The 16,394-nt window shown below is 31.2% G+C and overlaps 2 protein-coding genes across 2 annotated transcripts; both read right to left on the reverse strand.

Moving 5' to 3' along the window:
* Positions 1-1,013: 1,013 nt before the first annotated feature.
* Positions 1,014-3,415, reverse strand: LOC128178708 (perlucin-like protein). Its single transcript, XM_052846000.1, has 4 exons — positions 3,337-3,415; positions 2,914-3,004; positions 2,146-2,362; positions 1,014-1,186 (listed from the first exon to the last, which is right to left on the reverse strand). Exons 1-4 carry the CDS (start codon positions 3,346-3,348, stop codon positions 1,156-1,158), a joined length of 351 nt encoding a protein of 116 aa, XP_052701960.1. The 5' UTR covers positions 3,349-3,415; the 3' UTR covers positions 1,014-1,155.
* A 4,730-nt stretch (positions 3,416-8,145) lies between these two features.
* LOC128178963 (perlucin-like protein) lies at positions 8,146-12,630 on the reverse strand. The gene is made up of 5 exons (XM_052846404.1): positions 12,549-12,630; positions 12,290-12,375; positions 11,442-11,532; positions 9,179-9,224; positions 8,146-8,225 (listed from the first exon to the last, which is right to left on the reverse strand). The coding sequence occupies exons 1-5, from the start codon at positions 12,589-12,591 to the stop codon at positions 8,195-8,197; spliced, it is 297 nt and encodes a 98-aa protein (XP_052702364.1). The 5' UTR covers positions 12,592-12,630; the 3' UTR covers positions 8,146-8,194.
* Between the last annotated feature and the right edge of the window lie 3,764 nt (positions 12,631-16,394).

Below are 16,394 nucleotides of genomic sequence, written 5' to 3' on the forward strand. Positions count from 1 at the left end.
ATGATTGACCTGACAGATAATTGCCTATATCAAGAAGAAAATGTATACCGCCAATTACCATGGTCATATTGAAACCAGTTGTCTGTAACTGTGTTACATTCACTATGTGATATATTGGAAAGCGTTTAGATGACAAGATTATTAAATCGTGATCACTTGGTTTCAGATAAAAGTACGTAGATTTAAACATTAGCTATACACATTGTATATTGATATATCATTCGTATTTGTGTACTTTTCAAAATAACTGCTGTTTTTTCTTTTTAAGAGAGATATTTACAACTGTAGATGTTATATCAATAGATGTGCATGTCTGTAATAGTCTGTAATATTGTTAAGTAAAGAAATGTTTCATGGAAAAAATTCACCTTGTTTTAAGGTATTCGATGTATAACGACCACATGTTGTACCTAATAAATGAATGGACCGATATTCTTAATCATTATATCATTTTGAAGATGTTATCAAATAAAATTACTCCACCAAAGGAATTTTCAAAATATTAATTATGGTCCAACTAATTACACCTTGAATTTTGCATTGTAGTCTATGGGTAACGTGTGTTTTGTTAAGATATTGTAAAAAGTAACATAAAATTGGTAAAACTCTCTTGGTTAATACATGTATTAACTTTCTCTTTATTAAAATATGAAATAAAATGAATCATTTACCGCAGATACTTTGGCGAAATTAAAATTTTCTTTTTTTCATCAAGGGGAGATAACTCATTAAAAAAGTTTAAGGTGCAAAATGACTGGCTTTTTATATGTTGTCAGTCATGTGAATTTGATTCATTTTACTTTGATTGTTATCTAGCAATATATATTTAACTAGTTTAAAATTGTTCAAAATTGTTCAATACCCCTTCATTATACATTGAATACCTTAAAGGCTTGTTATTAGAAATCAATCAACAAACAAAATATCTGAATTTTTCAATAAAATGTCCTTATGATAAGATATGATTTTTCCATCAAACAATCATTAGCAAATTAACAATGTTGTGCATATGTGTACACCATGTAAGTGTACATATTTATTTTTCCTACCATTCGAATGACACAAACCTGCTGCTCCATGAACGTTAACATAAATAACACATGTACATGAATTCCTATCGTCTGACTGATTTATTTACAATTTACAAACACATGTTTAGCCAACTACTGGATTTTCATCTTTATTGCTGAAAAAACACATATTAAAAAATGAATATCAATTTAAGATTGATACATATTTAAAAAAAAAGAATTATAGTCGTTCCCAAGATATTTTTGCCGCATATTTTCTTAAATTATTCAATATTTATAAATACCTCTTGGTTCAGACGATGTTCATTCAATAGTATGAAAAAATCCTAAGATTTCCCTTTTGAAACGCCCTCTCTAGCTTGTCGGGTATCAGTACACGGCTAAAAATAAAAAGTCTACTAGGTTTTTCCATTGCTAAGGAGATGAAGACGCCCGGATGATAACGTTGAAAAATTGCGCGAGGTGTCCCGAGTATTTCCGAATGGAGAACAGATGTCAACATTCCCTATTATAAATCTCCGTAGGAAATCTGTTTTCATTCCTGCGAATTTTTACGAGGGAAAAATGATAATGTGTGAATGAAGTTATCTTGGGAATTTTCCCTTTCATCGATTTTAATTGCACTTCAGTCACAGGTATGTGTATTTTTATTAAAAATCGTTCAAATATGCAACATAAATATCTTGGGACAGACTATAATAGATATTTTTTCATCGTTTCAAAATCGTGTGACGATGCAGATGTGACAATGTATTTCTAAAAAATGCAAATTTAAAGAATAAAACAAGATAACACAATGCATCTGTCATTACATTAAAATTGCGAATATTAGCGTAAAATGTGCATGTGTAGTTTTGTTAGCCACAGTTTGATTGGTTGGATGTTCGAGAGCAGTAGCGTATCAGAACAGCTGAGTTTACTCAAATTGACTCTGTGAGTAGTTATTTCGAATATATTTGTGTGATGTTTATTTTAAATTGTCACTTTGTGTTGCTTACATGCACTCATTGGATAGGCTGATAATTTATATATTAAACCCAGAACAATTAAAATATCTTTCCCCGGTAAAACAAAACGACTTATTTATATGCAACGAACAAAGAGAACATCTTGCGTAGTTTCGCAAATATAAGGATAAAGTCTGTCACAGTCTTGGTCATTCCAATGGTAATACTGACTAATACCCTTTTTCAGACAATTTTGACCGTTCTTGTTGTTGGGTTCATGATCATCGACAGCAAAATTTGAGTATTGAATCAACTCTCCTTCCGGTTCCCATACCCACATTCCCTCTACAGTCCAATCAGAACCGCCCATCCATGCATGACCCGCTACAATTTTTTTTGCCATTTAAATCCACGCCATTTATGTACTATGACCTTTATATATATATATATATATATATATATATATATATATATATATATATATATATATATATATATATAATACAAATATTGACTGGGATTAACAATTGATTCAATACTTCGCGTCGGGCACTATTTCGTCCCTCAGGGGCTAATATAATCAATGTTGCCCTCAACCCCAGTAAACATTTGTTTTGTTATATGAAGAAACAAACCAAAATTTAAGAAAGTAATTGAAAATAGATCACCGTAATTTTCTCAGCTCAACAAAGAATTACATATATATATATATATATATATATATATATATATATATATATATATATATATATATATATAGCGATCAAAACTAATATGATGATTGACCAAATGCTTCTATGAAGTTATGTCAGCTTTAACGCACGACACACGGCGCATGACGCACGAGGACGAACATAAACAGATTGCAATAGGTCATCATAGTACTCATATGACCTAAAAATCAAATAATCAGCAACAATGTTAATAATACTCACCTCCATTAGTTACCATTAGATTGGTTGTAAATGTATTCTCACTGGCACTGTTTACATGAACCAGGTATGCACCGTGTATCTCGCACATTTTCTGGATACGGAAATAAAGAAATAATTTAATGCTTCATGTGAAAGAGACTTTCATACTTCTGAATTTATTATTTGTTCTTCCCTTCAAAACTAAACTAGAGTTTGCAACAAACACTTATTCAATTGATAAAACATCAAAAAACATATGTAAACCATCATTTAAAAAGCGATAGTTATGCCAAACCCATAGGGAGTAAAACAAACAAGAAAAATATGATATGAGAAGGAGAATTTGAGTGGATACAGATGGAAAAATGTATACTTTTTAATTTAGTATGAAAATGATTGATTTATTTTGAAGTAGAAATATTCAAACTATCGTTTACCACTGACCATGCTATCCATCCATGATTCTTCCTCTAATGATAAATGATAGCAAGACGTGTTGAAAGTAGTCCATCCGGGGGGGGGGGGGGGGGACACCCAAAAGCTGCAATGTAAAAACTTACCTTTTCACGATGAATGAATGATTTGTATAAACATTTTGATTATTTTAAGAGAAGCGCGAAGGGATAAGTAAACAATAACAAAATTATTAGTAAAAGAAATTAAAAAAAAGCTTGATGAAGAAAAGGAAGAAAAATGAGTCTTACAGATTCTCACCTATATCAAGAAGGAAAAGTATACATCCAATGATCAGAGTCATGCTAAATCCATTTGTCGGTGTTACTATCAAACTATTCATGCTGGTACGCATGTGCATACATTGAGGTAAGATAAAATACCATTTGGTCGATGTCGCTTAGTTTTAAAGATAACTAAATCACGTTCTCTAAGTAATGCTAGTAGTGTCTAATGCCACAAAATTAAGCTTAGAGTACATATACTTGTAATGCATTACTTTTCAAAATCTAATGTTCGCATTACAAGACATTTACATGGCTTTGCATTACTTATTTATCCATATTCCTTTTTAAAATCGGGATGAATTGAAGAAATGAAATTGTACTTGATTTTAAGTTTTTTTAACGACAAAAAAAACCCCCCAATTCTTTAGATAAAAATATATGAGTTGCATTATTTAAAAATTTCGAAAATCCCTTTTAGCTATAACATGACAATTAGATACAATTTTTAAGAACGTTGTTATTAAGAGTTAAGAATTATTAAAATAATCACTTTAATTAGTTGTGCATTCATTGAATGGACTATAACAACACAATTAGATACAATTTTCAAGAGTTTTGTCATCAAGAGTTTAAAATTATTAAAACAATTACTTTATTTAGTTGTGTATTCAATGAATGATTTACTGTGAAAAAAGTGTCAACAACACATAATGCCTTTTGGATGATAAGTACCAAAACAATCTATTATTTTGAGAAGTGAATAAAACGATAAACCTCTTCTTTTGGCTGTACTCATGAATCATAAAAGATGAAAGTTTTGAAACTGTGATGATCAGAGAATGCAATAAAAATCTTATGTAGAAATCATTAGATTTGAAATTCTCATGAATCATAAAAGATGAAAGTTTTGAAACTGTGATGATCAGAGAATGCAATAAAAATCTTATGTAGAAATCATTAGATTTGAAATTCTCATGAATCATAAAAGATGAAAGTTTTGAAACTGTGATGATCAGAGAATGCAATAAAAATCTTATGTAGAAATCATTAGATTTGAAATTCTCATGAATCATAAAAGATGAAAGTTTTGAAACTGTGATGATCAGAGAATGCAATAAAAATCTTATGTAGAAATCATTAGATTTGAAATTACGCAGGTATGATAAGGCAACTCTCAGCAATCGATAGAGTAAAAATTCCTTTGATCAATATGACGTCACAATAAGCAGCATGATGTCATATTTTACTCAGAAACATGTCGATTTTAACTTTATATCTTGTTTAACGTAGCTCGCGGGTTTGCTGACGTCACAATAGGATTCGACGTAAAGAGTTAACCGTCATAACAAACTCATACAATTCTTTTAAGGAATGAATTCAATATTTTTTAGTTTTATACGATATAAAATGGTTTGGGGCAGTTTACGCTTTATAAACCGCGAAGCGGTTTATAAAAAAGCGTAAACTGTTCCAAACCATTTTATATCGTATAAAACTAATAAATATTAAATTCATTCCTTATAATTTAATTTATTTGCGATCAATTGTTGATAAAAACGGTCATTTGATCTATAAAATGACATCAAATTGTACAAAATTCAAACGTAACGTCAGGCGGATTGATACGTTTTTGACGTTTGTCATACTATGACGTAGGCAACATTCATTATACGATATAAAATAAATTTTTCAACCAATCAGAAAGCGTGTTACAACCAGAATTAAATTATTTAGAAATAACAAATGATCTTTAGAAACATAAAATGAAATATTTCAAAAAGCTAAATTGCAGTTTATAGAAAACATTTATAATTATCAAGTGCTAAAAATTTAAAGATGACATACATTGTCGCATTGAGTTCTATAAGGTATGAGTGTGCGTTGGAACTCTTTAATTTGTTGTTTAGACAAGTACATTGTAAATAAATTGAACCGTATGCATTAACTTCGCTCGTTTCACAATTTTCAAATACCGATCTAACTATTAAAATCATTTTGGCTTTAGCTAGTTATCGTAATTATGCGATTACAAACTTTTTTATATGTCAATACGTGTATGGTAATTATTTTTGCATTGAATGCATGACTGACTCATTGAAAAGATAAGTAGCCATATTTCTTCCCTTTACAACCTTACATAAATTTCCTTTATGCATTCGAAAACATTCATAATAATGTTAATTATTAATATTAATGTTCTAATATGTGTAAATCAGCTTGTCTGGTCAACCAGCGCATTTTCATATTTGGTTCTCAGACGAAAGAAATTGATAACGTCGGGCAAACGTCGTGATAAGAATATAGGATTTTGTGAAATCTTTTAAATCTTTAAAGTTGTTTTACGAAAAATTTGCCGAGAACACATATTGATTTTTTTCTATAAATTGATTCATAATAATCTTTTCTGTTATTGTGTTGAGTAAAATTAAGTTCGTCTAGATCGTTTAAAAATTTGAAGCATAGTTTTGAAATGCGGTTTTCGACTAAGATATGCATTTTACTATATATTTCATTGAAATGGCGTTGCTTGATTTTATCAGCGACACTGTGTTTGAATCACGATAAAATTATTACTAAGCAGACAAATCTCAAATAAATTTTAGAAATAAATCATTGAAACCTATCGATCACGCGGACAAATTTTCAGGGTAGGTTTTCTCGCAAGCAGTAAACCCGCGAGCTACCTTAAATCATAAAAACTACAGGCATAGAATATCACTAGAAACTTTTCTAACTGAATTTATCTTCGATTTCTCTGTATTACGTATAATTATCATTGATGACGTCACAAGCATGTTTAATAGAGCAGATTATGTCGGGAGACAAATCATCGGAATGCAGGGTAAATAATGGCGAAATAAGACTTATTTAATACAGATACCTAAGATTTTGATGAGTGTTAGTTAGGTCATAATCAGGTTTTATAACGAGTGTTATAAGGTAAGCAGATAGACATTTACTCTGTCAGTGTGTACAAAAAAATGCAAAAGTGTAATACTACCCCGGATATTATGAAAGATGACTTTGGTAAACATCGAAAGCATATGACCTAAACTATATGAAAAGTGCTGCTAGAATCCCGTGCTTCGTTGTAGTAAATAAAAATACGTAGTATTTGTAATAACATTGATTAAGTCGAGGGGGTTTCCGATGAATAATGACAATATTTATTTTATGCGATTTACAATAGGATTCTAGCAGTAAAACTTATAAACATGAACTAATTGCCGATCGAATATTGTAGCAAACATAAAAATGAACTTCGGGGTAGTGTTCCACTTTTTGATTTTTTGTTAAGGTAAAAAGTAATATATTTTTAACCGTCAATTAAGTGATACCATGGCACGGCAGCTTCAAAGATCGAGTCGACTCCGAAGTAGAAAAATAATATCTTGGTGAACACATTCACCTGGTATTAATATTCAGCACTGTATTCATAAAAATAGTTAATCATAATTTTGACGGTCATTAAACTCAAAGTTGCCTTCACCTAATTCTGATAGTGTAACAACTCGGGCATAAAGACTTTAAGTTTTAATTAAGTTCCTGTGTATGATGTACATTTTTTTTAGCTTTATGCTTATAAATTTAATCTTTAGCTCGTCACATTTTCAATCCGTAGTTTCTACATACTTCATGCTCGAAAATAGTACATCTGACATGTTGCAGATAGACAAATGTAAAGTCTACAAAGCTGTCGAATTTTGAAATGATCTTAAATGCTTGTCACATGAAAAAATGCCATAAATGTTGGCATGGATTAAATATATCTAGTTTACCTGTTAAAATAAACTTTGAATAAACGAAATTGCAAACTATTACTTTTGAAAACGATATAAAGGTATGACCCAATTCTTTACCAAACAAGAAGATTCGCATTTAAAACTCGATACCTGTATGCAGAATGTTGTTATATTTGAATATAATTCCCATAGTACTACATTTTTAGTATTATACGATAAGGGTTAATATTTACTGCAACCAAATAAGATAGGTTACTGACACTAATAGATACTTACCTATATCAAGAAGGAAAAGTATACAGCCAATTACCATGGTCATATTGAAACCAGTTGTCTGTGTTACAATCACTATGCGATCTATTGCAAAACGTTTATATGACTAGATCATTAAATTGGGATCGCTTGGTTTTAGATATAAGTAAATCTAAACATTAGATTTACATATTGATATATTATTGATATTCGTGCAGTTTCCAAAATAACTTGTATTATTTAAAAGAGAAATTTGCAGTTGTAGATGTGATTATACAGTGATATCACTAGATTTGCATGAAAATAGTCTGTAATATTGTTAAGTCGAGATATTTCATAGGGAGAATTTACCTTGTTTTCAAGGCTTGTTACCAGAAATCAATCAACAAACAAAATATCTGAAGTTTCAAAAGAATGTCCTTATGATAATATATGATTTTTACATCTGAACAATCATTAGCAAATTAAAAATGATGTACGTATGTGTACATCATATAAGTGTACACATTTATTTTTGCTACCATTAGAATGAGACAAACCTGAAGCTCCATAAAAGTTGACTTCAATAACACATGTACTTGAATTCCTATCGTCTGACTGATTTATTTACAATTTACAAACACATGTTTAGCCAACTACTGGATTTCCATCTTCATTACTGCAAATAACACATCTTAAAATGATAATTACAATTTAAGATTGATGCATGTTTTAAAAAAAGGGAATTAATACACATTTAAATCGTTTCAAAAACGTGTGTGATGATGCAGATGTGACAGTGTATTTTAAAAAAAAATGTATAAGAATAAAACAAGATAACACAATGCATCTGTCTTTACATTAAAGTTGTTTTAATCAGTATACCAGATAGCTGTATACAATCATATACCTGAGACCAATGTGATAAAAATCAGCTGTTATTTTACGTACAGAGGCCACGTCCAATCTATCTTTTGAAGAATACGGTCATTACCATTCAGTAACAATCAAGGTTGTATTTAGTAATAACTGGCAGATGAATTAATTAAAAAAAAACCATGACGTTATAGAGATTTAAATATTCAGAACCTTTAAGCGAAGTTTGTAAATTTCTGCTGTTACAAAAATTCACACACTATGAGCTTGCGAATTTTAGAGTAAAATTTGCATATGTAGTTTTGTTAGCCACAGTTTGATTGGTTGGATGTTCGAGAGCAGTAGCGTAACAGAACAGCTAAAGTTTACTCAAATTGACTCTGTGACCAAATAATTCATGTACTTAGAAAATCGAGTAGTTGTTTCGAATCTATTTGCATCGTGTTTATTTTAAATTGTCACTATGTGTTGCTAACTTGTACTCACTGATAGTCTGATAATTTATAAATCAAACCAAGAACAATTAAAATCTCTTTCCCCGGTAGAACAAAACGACTTAGTTAGATGCAACGAACAAAGAGAACATCTTACGTAGTTTCGCAAATATAAGGATAAGGTTGGTCGCAGTCTTTGTCATTCCAAAGGTAATTCAGACTAATGCCCTTTTTTAGACAATTTTGACCGTTTCTGTTGTCGGGTTGATCGTCAGCAAAATTTAAGTATTGAATCAAGTCTCCTTCCGGTTCCCATACCCACCTTCCCTCTTCGGTCCAATCAGAACCGCCCAACCATGCGTTGTCCGCTACAATTTATTTTGCCATTAAAGCTATACACGCTATAATTGGCGTCAATTTTTAATGACAGCAAAAATGCATGCTTTTGTTTACTTATAAAAGTTATCTTTATTCTGTAAACTACAATGGTGAATTCCATCTTGTCACAGATATATAATTTTAATTGTTTATTTTTCTGGCAAGAATGTAATGCCTTTTCATGAATATTAATGAAGGAAGAGCAATATAGACCTCTTGCGCATATCCGAGGTAAATCGGGTGGCCGGTATTGTGTGCCTAATTACATATATTTGTGTTGATTTTGTATATGCTTAACATTTGTTTATTTGTAATATATACATGCATTTTGAGTGTAATACATTCGTAATTCACGATGCCTGTTTAAATAGGATAACATGCGCACGAACTTTAAATAGCACCAAAGGGAAAGCACATAGGCCTACGTCATTGTTTAAGTGAAGTATATAAACATTCCTACACGCTCGTGTTTTTGATTTCTTTTGTTCAAATTAATGTAAGGGTCAATTTCTGCTAAATTGAAAAAAAATTTATGTCAGTTCATTTGTGAAATTATAACAACTATGACAGTTTTGACCCTCCACCTTTTTTGTATCATAGTCTAAAATTAGCTGGCGAGATCAAGTGTTGGATTGATATCCATGAGGAGACATTACCTTCCTGGCAGGAAAATAAATATTTTTTATTGTTTATAACTTTGTTGCGTGATCGTTTTAAACATTATAATTGACACCATAAAGTTAGTTTTATAAGAAATCAAACACATGAATTTTCCCCGGTATTCAAAATCGACGCAAATTACAGCCTGTATAGCTTAAATGTACTATGACTATATACATTGTATATATATATATATATATACAGAGAGAGAGAGAGAGAGAGAGAGAGAGAGAGAGAGAGAGAGAGAGAGAAGCACTGAAAAAATCAAGAACACTCGATATTCATAAGTGTCTGGGATATGAAAGATCGGTAACATGCGATATGAAAAAGCGCTAAAAATAACCAACGACACGATCATTATCAATTTTTAGTTACAATCCGTCCCTTCTTCAGGACAACAAAAACTATACAGTACATATTGAGGGAGAAAAACATATACAAAATTAGCACTTAACTAAAAATCTAAATAAAGTAAATACGCTAGATTAATTTAAATGTAGCAATAACATCTTATTGCTACATTTAAATTAATCTAGCGTATTTACTTTATTTAGATTTTAAGCCAACTATAGTTTTTTTGCTCGTATTTTTGGGCGGCATAATCTTTTGAATAACAGTGTATATTTTTAGCTTAAATCGTATCAAAGTTCTTTTAAGGAAGCTGACAATAATTTTTATAGCTCGGTTTTTGGTGCATAACCTTTTAGAATACAGTGTATTTAAACCTTAAAGAAAATGTTTTGATATCAAGTATGAAAGGTTTTTTTGAGGAAAATTTTATTTATGGAACAATGTTTAACTTTTTTGAAAAGTGATCAGTGCCATTGCGCATTATGACGTCATAATAAAAGAAGCAGTTAAAAGTGTGCGCCTTAAACCTATCTACATTTGTAATGCTTCAAATATATTTCAGAATTTTTACATTTTTATATTTTGATATGACCCCTTATTTAAAAGCTAGATGGTAGAATTCGGTATTTTTTTCATAAATAAGGTTAAAACTGATATTACTAATTGCATATTAAAATTTGAAGAAAATCGATGGTGTATTATTTAATCTGCTTTGAGGTGCGCCAAATTTCATTATTCCATATATTCGTGCAGTAATTGTAAATGTATTTTGAGATGGCCACTTAAAAGAACCAAACGGTAGATTGCGTTAAAACGTTGCATATAATCTATCAGAGTATCATATGCCTGCGAAAAAGGGAATTTTTCTATCGTAGTTTTAACGCAACAAAGAAGCTACACGCCCAATTTGCCATCCTTTTTTGAGTCTAAACCATGACCTAATTTTTCTTGACTGTTACTCCGACGTTTATTATTTAATGCAAACATTAATTCATAAGGAGGAGGGAAGTTGGAAAAAATATCTATACCCATTGCTTCAAAGGTCAAAATCGTAGACGTTTGGTATACGGAGATCTTCTGGCCATTAAGGGGAAATAGAATGTTGATCTCGTGAATTTTTTGAGCTTGTGGTCAAACATACTTGGTCTATTAAGATGACATAAAAATTGCTCAGCAAAAATGTGAATAATATTCACCTTTATGAGTTATCAATAGATTGGTTGTAAAATTATCCTCACTGGCACTGTTTACGTGAACCAGGTATGCACCGTGTATCTCGCACATTTTCTAGGTACGAAAATAAAGAAATGATTTAATGCTCCGTGTAAATCAAACTTTCATAATTCTGCATTTGTTATTTGGTCTTCATTATAACACTAAACTTGAGTTCACAACAAACACTGATTTACTTGTTATAACATTTGGATTATATGCACATGATTATATTTAAAAGAAAAGATAGCTGTGTCCAACGAATACGGAGTAAAATGAATAATTTATAAAATTTGAAATTAGAAGAGGGTTTAAGAGTGTTTGATTGTTGTGGCCATATTTAGACTCTAATTATCACCTTAAAAAGGAGAGCACTTTATATGAATACAGGAAAATGTCCAAATCTAAAATGTAAAATATGTAGACTCTCTCTTTACAAAATAATAGTTTCTAGGTAAAGACATCATATCAAAAAAATAAGGGAAGATCTTATGGCTAATTTGTTTACCACCAAGTCTTCTTGAGTAGATAAAAATGGAAAACAATTATATTCCTTTACTAAATATGAACAAGTTGAATTATTTCATTATAAAGTAAAACTATCCAACTACTGTAAATTCCTTATTAAACTCCGCGTAAAATCGCGAGAAGCCCGTCTCGCGAATTATAAAATCTCGCTTTCATTTTTTCAGACATATATAAACTACATGAAACTATGATAAAATTTCGGCATTCGCCATTTTATGTTCTCGCGATTTGATGGAAAACCGTTGTATCGCAGAATTAAAGACTCGCGTAAAATAAGGAATCTACAGTATTGTATGACACTGACCATGCCATCAATCCACGATTTTTTATCTAATGATAAATGATAGCAAGACGTGTTGAAAGTAGTCCATCCGGGGCGACATCCTAATGCTGCAATGTAAAGATTTACCCCTTTCATAATGCGTGAATGGTTTGTTTGTATAGATTGTTTAAATTATTTTTACAAAAGTGAAAGTAAACATTAACAAAATTACTACTAAAAGAAAGAAATAAAAAAAATTGTTGAAAAAAAGTCAGAGAAAAAGACACTAACAAATACTCACCTATATCAAGAAGGAAAAGTAGGCATCCAATTATCATGGTCATATTGACACCAGTTGTCCTTGTCACGATCAAATGTATATACAGTGGCAACAACGTTATTGTTGACAAGCCAATCGTTTTAAATAGTTCGTGTAACGTGGGTGATCGTTCGTATAACGTGCGGGATCGTGCGTGTATCAGGAAAATTAGTTTGCGTTTTTTATCGTGCGTGTTCGTGCGTGATCGTGCGTTTTTTTCGTTTTGTAACTTTTTTTACGGAATGCCAGGATTTATTCTCAAAAGAAAGACAAGAAGTTTTTGTAAAACAATGTGAATTTAATAAAAAAAAATTATATAATAACATTGACAGTTGTCAACATTCATTCTCTCTTTCGTCGTTAAATACATTTTTGTATTTCCATAGCTCATTCAATCCTTTGTTCGGTCGAGTTAGTTTTGCTCAATTTTATAATCAGCCTATATCAAGCATCAATTGTGTCTTGACAAATAATTTCAATCATATTAGCAAAAGCGACACGTTGAATGAAAGCGGCCAGGCTTACCCATTCCCCGTTTTAAACTAAACGATTATTCCCAACGTTTTTCTTTCAAATGATAATACGATACGCATTATTATCTAATAGAGTGTATACACATTTGTTTGAAATAAAATTTATTTAGACGCTTTAAAATTTAGAATAATTAGAAATAAATCATTTATGTACTGTAAATTATGAAAATATTGGATGTGAAAAATCGAAATTCTATGGAACAAGGTAACAAATTTACATGTATCCCGCATAATTAAATCGTATGTAAGAGAATTAAATTACATAAACAGTCAACTCGTACGTAAATAATTTTGTGTAGTTTATGCATTATCTTCCTTTCTATTACATGTAATTTTCTTTAACTTATGATAGAAGTTAATATTCGTTAAGGAAACAAAAAAAAAATAATTTGGGTGTGAATCCATTATATTTGTGTATGGATGTGTAAAAGTGTTAACTCGTAAAATACAAAACAGTGCATGACTAAAGTACATGCCGCTTTTCAATAACATACAAATATAAAGCAATACAAATTAAAGTAATACGTTTCCTTAATTCAAATCTTAAAAATTAATTTTGATTTTGCGTGTTTAATGGTGTAGAATCGTTCGGTTGCGTGTTTAATCGTTTTTGTTCGTGTATCGTGCAGATTCAGTAAGTTAGTGATCGTCCGTGTATCGTGCGTGATCGTTCGTGTATCGTGCGTGATCGTTCGTGTATCAGAATCGTGCGTGTTGTTTGTCAACAATAACGTTGCTACCACTGTATATATTGAGGATAGATAATAAAATCATTAGATAGTGATCGCTTTGTTTGATATACAACTATATGTTTAATGTTATTGCTTTTATGGTTAATATATTTGTGTACTTTTCCAAATAATTATATAATAATTGGATTTTTGCAAGAAAAAATGCCTAATTATAGATAACTTTTTTTTTACTAATTCACCATAAAATAGTTGGTAAAATTATTAAGTTGCAGAATGTTTTGAGGGGAGAATATATCTTGTTTGCAAGACTCATTACAAGAAGTCGATCAACAGACAAAATATCCAAAGTTTTCAATCAGAAGTCCTCATGATACTATATGATTTTCCAACCAGAACAATTATGAAAAATGAAAATTATGTGAGTTCTCAGAATTATCTAAGCAGTTAGGTTGCAAGCTACATGTAGATCAATCTCATATACAATTATTTCTATGCGCTTTTGGCAAAGTCATGCTTTTGAGCATCAGATTAAAAAAAATTAATGTTACATCCGGGGTCAGACTTGTTTATTTCTGGCTTGTGAAAAAGATCAGGGTTGTCGTTTTTGTGTTCAAATTCATGTTGCATCGGAAACGGAAAAAGAAGCCCAAATGAGACCTAGGGATCAGTAAAGATGGAAATGAAGGACAAAACTGGACATGAGGACAGGTCAAGCGATGGACTCAAGACAAACCAACATTAAAGTCTCTTGAGACGGTTTTTAAGTGTTGACAAGAAAAAGAAAGAATAGATAGGTTCGAGGAGTTTTCCCAAAATATTGTCATTCTACGTTCTTCGGGTTATAATCGTAAACTTCTTACTGAAAACCACATTGACACGTTAGATTGATCACTAAACCGTAGCGGAATAACATTTCATATCTTTACTACAGTGTTCATTGTTTAAATTGTTTAAAGAATAGCGTATTTATTACAATATTTTCAAAATGACTAGAAAAATCAAACAATGCACTTGAAATTATAGGGCCGATATAAAAAGTAGGTCCTTTCTTGGCATGAAACCCGTATACAGGAGTCTGTGACAAATATGGGGACGGTCAAATGTATGATACATCTTTTAGTATTAGGGTCGCTAAATTTAAAAGAGGTACCAAACACTTCAAAGATGCTTCTCGCCCTGCATCAGTTGCAACCAATAATAATACCCTACACATCTACCAAACTTACAGAAAGACGCAAGAGATATCATTAGGCAATTGGCTAGGATGAGAACCTTGAAGTTAGCACGTGTATGTTTAAAAAATCTAAAAATTAGAAAGATAAACGCTAGGCGGATGCCTCATTTGCTAAGCGATAAACAAGGGAGAGGTCGTGTTGAAGATGCAAACAATTATTGCAATTGTGTCTAAAATATACTAGAAACACAAAACAATTAAGAAACTGGTGATGAGGCCTGGGTTACAATTTTGAGCCAAAACGTTAGAGTTCTAACGAAAAATGAGCATCATATCTAGAAAGTGAAAAACGTCCTAGCATTGCTAAATGTTCACGAACCATGATTAATACATTATTTTCCTTAACAATATAGGCCCTGTCAAGCAAACTCCTTTGCTTTGAGAAGTATATTGAGAAGTATATTTCCAGAGGTGGATTGATTTTCAAGAAAGTGTATTCGGGTCAAAAGTGGGTACTTTGAAGGGGAGGGATCAAAAATCAATTTGTGTTTTAAACACAAGAAATTTTTCTTTATTCTATAATGCAATATATTTTATACAATTATATATACAGAACATTATTAATGTTTTATCATAGGACTTTATATGCAATCAATCAATGGCGCTGTACATACAAATAAATTACATCCGGGTATACGTTTTACGTGTACATGCAGAATTTTAAAATGTCAATGTCGTCTTGTGTAATAAGAGTTCAGAGTTTTGTCACAGTTATTTAAAAGCACATATATGACAAAAACATAAAGCTGGCGCTTAAAAATATTAAAATCACGGATAGTTTTAATGTCTGCTTGTAATTCATTCCAAACGGTAGGTCCAGATACTGTAAACAGGGTTATTTTCGCCCCGAGTTATTTTCGCCCTTCAACATTTGAATTCGGTTTTGCTCCGTCTTAAATTCGCCAAGATAGGCGTGTGTACTGAAGAGATAACTTGGAACATTGGAATTCGCCCAGTCTTAAATTCGCCTCCTGACAAAGAGGGCGAAAGGGGTGAAAATAAAACAGGGGCGAATATTTCTCTGAAAACAGTATTCCAAATGACCTGGCAGCAAAGGGCTTATGTTTGACGACAAGGACGATTAGTTTTTAACACCTCAAAAATTACTTAAGCACTTTTTATGGGATTTGATCAGTTTGGCAGTTAGTGGCCTTTTAGCTTTTGATCACACGTAACATATCTTCGTCAGATACTATACCGAAATGTTTAAAGTCATTTGTGCACTAAGATCCAAGATTTGGATATTATCTAATGTTAATGCAAATGGTTATAATGTTATCAGTAAAGAATGAGCCAAATCCGTCTGCTAGTGATTCGTCACTAATGTTTGGCGGCATGGGATTACTATTAGTTTTACCTATCAATCAAA

The sequence above is a fragment of the Crassostrea angulata genome, chromosome 3 (assembly GCF_025612915.1).
Source record: "Crassostrea angulata isolate pt1a10 chromosome 3, ASM2561291v2, whole genome shotgun sequence".
NCBI lineage: Eukaryota > Metazoa > Mollusca > Bivalvia > Ostreida > Ostreidae > Magallana > Magallana angulata.